Source organism: Dreissena polymorpha, chromosome 3, assembly GCF_020536995.1.
Source record: "Dreissena polymorpha isolate Duluth1 chromosome 3, UMN_Dpol_1.0, whole genome shotgun sequence".
NCBI classification, from domain to species: domain Eukaryota; kingdom Metazoa; phylum Mollusca; class Bivalvia; order Myida; family Dreissenidae; genus Dreissena; species Dreissena polymorpha.
In genome coordinates, this window is record NC_068357.1 from 152411220 (window position 1) to 152421292 (window position 10073).

At 37.6% G+C, this 10073-nt stretch overlaps 1 protein-coding gene across 3 annotated transcripts in view; it reads right to left on the reverse strand.

Moving 5' to 3' along the window:
• LOC127872022 (stomatin-like) overlaps positions 1-9783 on the reverse strand; it is a 30909-nt gene extending 21126 nt beyond the window's left edge. The window contains exons 1-3 of one of the 3 annotated variants that reach the window (XM_052415376.1): positions 9587-9783; positions 2402-2464; positions 899-1017 (exon numbers count right to left, since the gene is read on the reverse strand). In XM_052415376.1, the coding sequence (XP_052271336.1) occupies positions 899-1017; positions 2402-2420 (138 nt within the window). In that variant the 5' untranslated portion in view covers positions 2421-2464; positions 9587-9783. The remainder of the gene's footprint in view (positions 1-898; positions 1018-2401; positions 2465-9586) is intronic. The other 2 variants (XM_052415374.1, XM_052415375.1) reach the window with 2 other exon arrangements.
• Between the last annotated feature and the right edge of the window lie 290 nt (positions 9784-10073).

Below are 10073 nucleotides of genomic sequence, written 5' to 3' on the forward strand. Positions count from 1 at the left end.
TGGAGACAACAATCAGGGGTCAGTGTACAGAAACATCGTAACAATGGGGCCAAAATCTACCCAAATCTACATACATTCCCTTGGGATAACGGGCCTATATATTCGGCCCCAAGTAAAGAAAGACATAACTGATTATTATCATTTTCATCATCATCGTCAGAAGCAGCATCAGTATCACGACCATCGACCCCATAACCGAAATCTTGTATCAATATATTTGCCATTATCACTTTTACTCAGGGAGACAAAATTTAAGCGATCGATCTCATTGCAACTAGATTGAAAAAGTCGAGAAAGCATGAACTTTACACCGGCAAGTTCATAGAAATTTAAAACTTAAATCAATACAATCGGTAGGTAAGAAAAGGTTACTTATGTCTTGCTCCTTTCAAACGCATTTCTAATTTGAATATAAGACACTAGATTCAACTGGTTTTGGGCGGGTTTGTTATAGAGTTAAAAAACGCTTTAATAAACTAACTAAGACCACTTGCAAGACTTAAGCAAACACATGCAGAGTAAATATACAAAACACACTGTATTTGTATGTAGGTTATGATATACATACAATTACTCGAACAACAGTATGGTATGGACTATGCACTTACTGAATTATGAAAGCAACACCCTTTGCTGTTGTTGCTGGTCTCCATGCATGTCATTTTGAAACAGTTACAGCAGAACATGAACACAAATACGTTGTCTTAAATATGTTGGTACATTTTAGTAGCTTATTTTCGGACTTAGAAGTAATCGTCCTTCGTCTGCATAGAGTGCTCGATTATTTCTCTTAAAATCAGACAAGTGCTATTACAGCGTGTAAGTGGGCTAGCGAGTATGGCAGGGTAATTGTATATGGATAATATAAATGCTTTTAGCCCGCCGCTCTACGGCTTACCTTTAGTGAACAGATGAGGGAGAAAGGGAAGAAGATGATGAGGATGAAGATGGAAACACCCGTCAGCACGCAGCCGCAACAGCCCAGTTCCGCTTCCGGCTCCTCCCGCCCTTCTTTACCTGCAATATCAAAATGGCGCGATTTGAATTGTTGCCGGGATATTATTTGGTATGGGTTAAAGTTTCACGTGACCTCAGTGAAAATGCATCAATTCGTGTACAAGTATTTGAATAGTGCTCTGGGAAAACGGGGCTTAATTGAGTCGCGTGCTGAGAAAACTGGGCATGATGCATGTGCGTAAAGTGTCGTCCCAGATTAGCCTATGCAGTCCGCACAGTCTAATCAGGGACGACAATTTCCGGCTTAATTGGATTTTTGCTAAAAAGAGACTTCATTTAAACGAAAAATGTCATAAGAGCGGAAAGTGTCGTCCCTGATTAGCCTGTGCAGATTGTACAGGCAAATCTGGGATGACACTTTGCGCACATGCATTATGCCCAGTTTTTTAAGAAAAAGGGGCTTAACTAATAAGCGAAGGCTGCTCTGGGAGACACTTTTCGCATGAAGTGTGTATTGCATTTCCAGGAAGTCTATTCTTAGCGAAAATCCAGTTAAAAAGGAAAATGTCGTCCATGATTATCTTGAACGGACTGCATAGTTTAATCTAGAACGACACTTTACGAAAATTCTGCGCCGCTTTGAAACCATATATTCGACCTTTGACCTTGACGGATAACCTTGACCTTACCCTTTCATCACTCAAAATGTGCAGCTCCATAAGATACACATGCATGCCAAATATCAAGTTGCTATGTTCATTATGGCAAAAGATATGACCAATGTTAAAGTTTTCGGACGGACGGACGGACTGACGGACGGACTTCCGGACAGTTCAAGAACTATATGCCACCCTTCGGGGGCATAAAAACATATGAAAATCGCCGATGGTCTACGGTCAATTTGTATTTGAATGGTAAATCATGCAATATTGTGAACCAAAAACTGATATGAAGTGAAACACGGAAAAGTTTGTGGTAAACGTCCGTTGCTATAAGCATTGCAAAATAAATGTAGCCTAGGAAACAGCGTTTACATAGGATTCCCAATATGTCCTCAGTTATTTTTTTTTCTTTGCTGTATATTTTGCATCCCGAGCCTTTTGAATTGGGAAAATTAGCGCAAAAAAACAAGAAGTTGGGAAAAATTAAACATTATTGAAATGATTATAAATAACAGTATTCCAATTGTTAATGAATGCATATTTAACTGATTTTTTAAAATGTATATTATGAAGGTTACGGAATAATATCGCTGTATAATAAACTCTATAAACCAATTATTGAGTTTATCGGAAATGTTTGGCATCTTTTTTTGAGAAATTTTAGTCAGATATTTTTGGGAAAGAAAAGTTACTATTTGCTATTGGGAAACAACCTGTAAGAGGCTGTAATTTTGGGCAAAGAAATCACATGTACTGTATATATGTTCATTCATTTGATATACCTCTGGAATTACTGTCCATGTCAACCAAAGGCAGCGGCGAGACCGAAATTTTGAAGGTTTAGTCTGAAAAATAAAATAATAAAAATGACAAAAGACATTAATCAATTGTTTACCCCCGTTTGGATATTTCCAACAAATCCTATATTTCATATTGTGAATACACAAGATGACATGAGTTTTACCTGTTTGAAGACTGATATCATATGAGCCTTGTTCTGAGAAAACTGGGCTTAATGCATGTGCGTAAAGTGTCATCCCAGATTAGCCTGTTCAGTCCACACAGGCTAATCAGGGACGACACTTTCCGCCTCAACTTGATTTTCGGTAAGGAGGGACTTCCTTGAAACTAAATATACCATAAAAACGGAAAGTGTCGTCCCTGATTAGCCTGTGCGGACTGCACAGGCAAATCTGGGAAGACACTTTACGCACATGCGTTATGTCTAATTTTCTCAAAACAAGACACATATTATTCACACATCCTCGTCTAATTTTTAACATTTTTGTAACGATAGTAAGTACCAATAATATATGGTTTAACATTTAACCGTAATAGACACGGAATACTTTTCAATTGTGACTCACGGGTGTACGTGGGTATTTCGAAGTTTATTAGGACACAGGTCATTTCAAGGCTGCACTATGTTCGGAAAAAGAACGCATCTACCTAATGAACTTAATAGACTACTAAACTCATAAAGATGGAATGAATTTTGACTTATGGCAGCGATGAATAGCTATTGTGCAAATATATTTAAATATGTTGGTGTGTTGTGCATGGTATTGTGCTTTGAGAGTGGGGATGCATACTGGTAGGAAACCTGAAGGAAGCCCCACCTCTCCGTTATTGTGACCATCAACCAAACTCACATGCGCCGGAAGCGGACATTGAACCCGCGTTACCAATATGAGCGTATTACAACCACTGCGCTAACCGGATCAATCGGGTTCTGTACGGATCAAAATGGGACAAATGTCATCCTTTTTTTTACATGCGCGTGAACATAATTTGTGCATACCACATGCAGCGCCTATCTAGACTTAGAATATGAAAAAGCAAATTGAGTTTTTATGTTTCACCAATTTTGCAATTTTACCGCGGGTCAAGTGAAAATCATGCAAATGCATGTCAAATCATATGAGAATAATCATCATTAAGTGCAAACCAACGCCGGAAGTCTATTTAAGAGTCATTAACACGCTCGGGCGAAGCTTCGACTCTAAGCTGTAGTCCCAGCTATTAAGGTTTCCCTTATTACATCGATTTTTTGTATTGAGGAACCAAGAGGAAGTCCAACCTGTCCGAGTTGGTGAAAACCCAAACGTTAGCCACCTTTCCCCGACTGGCTGGGATATTTTCCTGGTACACTGGATCCCTCAGCACACAATACCCCCCCCCCCCCCCGCCCTCTAACCTACTGCGGCATGATTACATTTATTGCTGCCTTTTTAATTCTTATAAATAGTATATCATTGCGCCATCAGCAATGATCGCATAATTTGTATAGATCATAACTATTTCCAGCACACTTGGTTAAAAATCAGTAATCAATAAAGCTTTCCACCTCCCGCCCGGCAGTGTGCACACATTTCTATCTCGTTTAATTTTTCGTCAATTCCCCGGGTATGGCTATTTTCTAGTTAATATAAATTAATACCGCGGTTTCATTTTTCAATTGCGATGCGACCACATTGGTGACAAAGGCTGTTTCTATGCCAACTACTATCGATTATCAGTAGAATATGTAACAGCAAGAGTACGCTTAAAATTAGCGATAATTTGCGAAATGTATCATATACGTAAACACGGTCAGATCACGATAAATAACATCACATACATTAAACGAGCCTTGTTTTGGGAAAACTGGGCTTAATGCATGTACGTAAACTGTCCTTCCTGATTAGCCTCTGTAGTTTTCAAACGCTCATCAGGGACGACACTTTCCGCATAGACTTCGATTATAGGCTTCGATTATAGGCTTCGATTATAGGCTTCGATTATAGGCTTCGATTATAGGCTTCGATTATAGGCTTCGATTATAGGCTTCGATTATAGGCTTCGATTATAGGCTTCGATTATAGGCTTCGATTATAGGCTTCGATTATAGGCTTCGATTATAGGCTTCGATTATAGGCTTCGATTATAGGCTTCGATTATAGGCTTCGATTATAGGCTTCGATTATAGGCTTCGATTATAGGCTTCGATTATAGGCTTCGATTATAGGCTTCGATTATAGGCTTCGATTATAGGCTTCGATTATAGGCTTCGATTATAGGCTTCGATTATAGGCTTCGATTATAGGCTTCGATTATAGGCTTCGATTATAGGCTTCGATTATAGGCTTCGATTATAGGCTTCGATTATAGGCTTCGATTATAGGCTTCGATTATAGGCTTCGATTATAGGCTTCGATTATAGGCTTCGATTATAGGCTTCGATTATAGGCTTCGATTATAGGCTTCGATTATAGGCTTCGATTATAGGCTTCGATTATAGGCTTCGATTATAGGCTTCGATTATAGGCTTCGATTATAGGCTTCGATTATAGGCTTCGATTATAGGCTTCGATTATAGGCTTCGATTATAGGCTTCGATTATAGACTTCGATTATAGACTTCGATTATAGGCTTCGATTATAGGCTTCGATTATAGACTTCGATTATAGGCTTCGATTATAGGCTTCGATTATAGGCTTCGATTATAGGCTTCGATTATAGGCTTCGATTATAGGCTTCGATTATAGGCTTCGATTATAGGCTTCGATTATAGGCTTCGATTATAGGCTTCGATTATAGGCTTCGATTATAGGCTTCGATTATAGGCTTCGATTATAGGCTTCGATTATAGGCTTCGATTATAGGCTTCGATTATAGGCTTCGATTATAGGCTTCGATTATAGGCTTCGATTATAGGCTTCGATTATAGGCTTCGATTATAGGCTTCGATTATAGGCTTCGATTATAGGCTTCGATTATAGGCTTCGATTATAGGCTTCGATTATAGGCTTCGATTATAGGCTTCGATTATAGGCTTCGATTATAGGCTTCGATTATAGGCTTCGATTATAGGCTTCGATTATAGGCTTCGATTATAGGCTTCGATTATAGACTTCGATTATAGGCTTCGATTATAGGCTTCGATTATAGGCTTCGATTATAGGCTTCGATTATAGGCTTCGATTATAGGCTTCGATTATAGGCTTCGATTATAGGCTTCGATTATAGGCTTCGATTATAGGCTTCGATTATAGGCTTCGATTATAGGCTTCGATTATAGGCTTCGATTATAGGCTTCGATTATAGGCTTCGATTATAGGCTTCGATTATAGGCTTCGATTATAGGCTTCGATTATAGGCTTCGATTATAGGCTTCGATTATAGGCTTCGATTATAGGCTTCGATTATAGGCTTCGATTATAGACTTCGATTATAGACTTCGATTATAGGCTTCGATTTTAGGCTTCGATTATAGGCTTCGATTATAGGCTTCGATTATAGACTTCGATTATAGGCTTCGATTATAGGCTTCGATTATAGGCTTCGATTATAGGCTTCGATTATAGGCTTCGATTATAGGCTTCGATTATAGGCTTCGATTATAGACTTCGATTATAGACTTCGATTATAGGCTTCGATTATAGACTTCGATTATAGGCTTCGATTATAGGCTTCGATTATAGGCTTCGATTATAGGCTTCGATTATAGACTTCGATTATAGACTTCGATTATAGGCTTCGATTATAGGCTTCGATTATAGACTTCGATTATAGGCTTCGATTATAGGCTTCGATTATAGGCTTCGATTATAGGCTTCGATTATAGGCTTCGATTATAGGCTTCGATTATAGGCTTCGATTATAGGCTTCGATTATAGGCTTCGATTATAGACTTCGATTATAGACTTCGATTATAGACTTCGATTATAGGCTTCGATTATAGACTTCGATTATAGGCTTCGATTATAGGCTTCGATTATAGGCTTCGATTATAAGCTTCGATTATAGGCTTCGATTATAGGCTTCGATTATAGGCTTCGATTATAGGCTTCGATTATAGGCTTCGATTATAGACTTCGATTATAGGCTTCGATTATAGGCTTCGATTATAGGCTTCGATTTCCTTTAGAAGTGACCTCCTTGAAAAGAAAGTACAATATACCGGAAGGTGCCGTCCCTGCTCATTATACCGGAAGGTGCCGTCCCTGCTCATTATACCGGAAGGTGCCGTCCCTGCTCATTAAGGCTGACAGATTTTCTAGAACGTGGTTCAAATGTAAACTTTTACTCTTACTTAAATGCGCCACAATTCATTAGCACTGCCGTATACTGCTAGAAATAAGTGTATTTCATAACTATAAAATAACCTCTCACTAACATGCTATTTTTGTCACTATACTCCACTAACGTCGAAACAAATCAAAATAATAAGGTGCCTATCCAATTGTATGAAAAATTTCGACAAGTACACTTTTGTACACAAGTTTCAAGCCGTTAGTATATATGATAAAAACATACCTCAATCTTAAATCGGAACTGAACTCAATACACAAACGTGTACGCGCTGTCATACTGATATACCAGGCGGTTGCATAATAAAGCATAGGGAGTGTCATGCACAAATATCTGTCAGTCAATACGTATAACAAGAACAATGCTATCAACATACTAGCAAATAAGTACGTACTGTTATCATTCACAAGCCGGGTTACTAAATAATACCCGATGGTCGTGTGCTAGAAATCAATTCGACGAACTGACTCCGTATACTAAATTATCGAGCTACTGCATGGTGGGTTCATATATGCATTTATTTATTTAACTGCGTCGTGCGAAAATGGTTCTTATGCCATATGCAGCCAGTGTAGCTCCTGACCAGCCTTCGCTTTCGCACAGTCTGGACAGGAGCTACAGTGTCCGCTTATGAGACCACGAAACCTTGTGTGACTTTACAGCGTACAGCGTAGCTCCTTATTAGACGGACCAGGAAGTACGTGTAAATCTACGCTGATCGCATATGGCATAAGACCCTTTTTTGCCTTACGCGGGCCAAATGATTAAATTCTATGTACATGAACTAACTAAAACGCAGACTTTACCACAAATCAAATTGTTTTACTACTAAACTAATTCAATGAGGTCTTGTATATTACCTTTGATTTATAATGTCCTTTTACGCCTTATATCAAATGTACGTAAATCGCGAGTATTTGGTATTCCTTAGTAATTTTGCAGATATTGCCCCTTTAGACATTTAGATAAGAATGTCTGTTGCATAATGTTATTAAGAGAGTTAATAGCTTGCCACAGTGTTCATTCAAACCATCGCTACAATTAAATGAATACACACACGCAGTTGAGAATACAATTTCTACTTCGTGAGTCAAGAACAGATTTCAAGCGGCAGTGGGAGATGCGTATCAAGCAAATTAACCCATTTAAGCTCTCCCATCCTTCTAAATTGGATCAATTTATTTCCAAAATTAGGGATGTCTAGTATATTTATTTATTTATTTAGAATATTTCTTACAGAAATTTCCGTTAAGCAAACAGCGCAGACCCAGATGAGACGCCGCATCATGCATACATGGGTTAAAGGGACCGATTTGTACTAGGAAACTGGGTCCGCCTAAGTCAAATGTCGCAGAACAATTAAATATACGATACAATTTTAGAAGAGGAGTATAGAATAGTATAGTAATTATAATTAGTTTTTTCCAGTTTTGTTGTTTCATTCTTTTCAATCTTAAATATGTCGTATGATCTTTGAAATAACAAGCCCCAGATCTTTGATAACACAGCAGTACAACGAGAATGGACATGGTGCTAATTCAGACTAGTCTGTCGAAATTCAAAAATACCAAAATCCTGGGGTCCAGGAATGGAAATTAACATTGTTCAACATAAAGTATTCATTTGTCATTGAAAATTTGCAAACAAAGGGTTGAACCTTTTTATTTTGACCATAACTGCCCATCTTTAATCATTCAGTACTCCTTGTATTCACTACATACGTTGTAAATATCCACTTATGTGTTACATCATTTATCTGGCCTCCTCGCGCTAATTAGCCGAGCGTCAGTCAATATCGATCAAAACTAACGATTTTTCAAAGTTCAACGGAATTTCTGGAATAATTCGTACAGCTTGGATGTCAACTATTAATAATTGAACGTTCTGCGATTTGGTACAGGTTTTTTGTTTGCTTTAAGTATAATTGTCGACTGACAGGCATGTTCACCATGGTTACCTTGCAGACGACGAACACAATTCATAACGTTTCACGATTGCCTTTTTGGACTTAGTTCATATCACAAGGTGCTAATGCGGCGGAACGAAAATATAAATGTATCATTTGTGCAGAATATAAAATAAAATAAACACCGTGCAGAGGCAGAAGGCAGGCTTTTTTTAGACTATTAAATCTATTCACGTCGGAAAAGTGTATGAACAATTTATAGTAAGGCATGTTTACGACGTGAGTTAATGATCTTGACAATTTTGTTTAGTTTCTCCAACGCGTTTAACGAAAATGTTATTGTTTATCGATAATGCTATATCTCAGCCGCGTGACAATGTTGCAATATTTAGTTGCAATATTTTAAGGGATTAATTCGGACATTAATTGATGGCTGTAATAAAATAATTTTGTCAGTTGAACATATTGTTACTTGTATTATATAGGACTGTTTAGGCATTTTAAGTAAAAACACGCCATATTTACCATCCCTATACCATTCTAACTTCCAGCCCCTCCTCCCCCCACCCCTGGTGTATCTGCAGTGCGATATTTTACAAGGCCCAGCCAGAGGGGCGTGTATTGTGACCCTTTTGGTTGACCGCAACCTACAACTACATGTAATAATTGTCTTCATTTTTTAAAAATTATTTTGAATTCATTAAAGGGCTTATTAAGCACTGAGTGTCTTTTATACACCATACAATTGTATATAATGTGTAGCACTATGGCCTAATATTACACCATATTGAATGTTAAACATATAACTGCTAATAACACTCATGATTATTTCGATGCTTGCGAGAAGTGTACGATCTTATCAATTATATGGAATATTTGGTGCGAAATTTCCAATAACGTCAAGATCCTTAAAATACAAATTCTGTATAAAAACACATTTAAAAACTTGTAATGACAGTCTTTAAAAACGCTAAGTAGTTAATAATACCAATCTTATTGTTGTTGTTGTTGTTGCTGCTGCTGATGTTTCTAGTATTGTTTAACTCTCAATAGCTGCTTTCCCTGTAGTTGAGATAGATTTATAGTCCAACACTTATAACCACAATGAAAACACAAGATGTGATTCTCATGTCTATACACACTCCTTTAAATAGGAATCCTCTCTATAATTGAGGAAGATAAAATACTTACGAATCTAAGTATTTAAATCCAAATGAAACGTGAGTGTTCATAGAACTAGTTTTATGTAAACGTCTTAAGTGGTTGAGGATTATAAAATAACCTCGCAGTTTAAAGTTATAAAGTTATATGAAAATACAAAATATCACACTCCTGCCTAGGTATATAGTTTGTAGTATGCATCATGCGGCGTTTCATCTGGGTCTACGCTGTTTGCCAGGGCCTTTTTTTCTAGACGCTAGGCATAAATGGGTTATGAGATTGTCCTTTGTTCACAATTTTGAGAGGATCGCGAC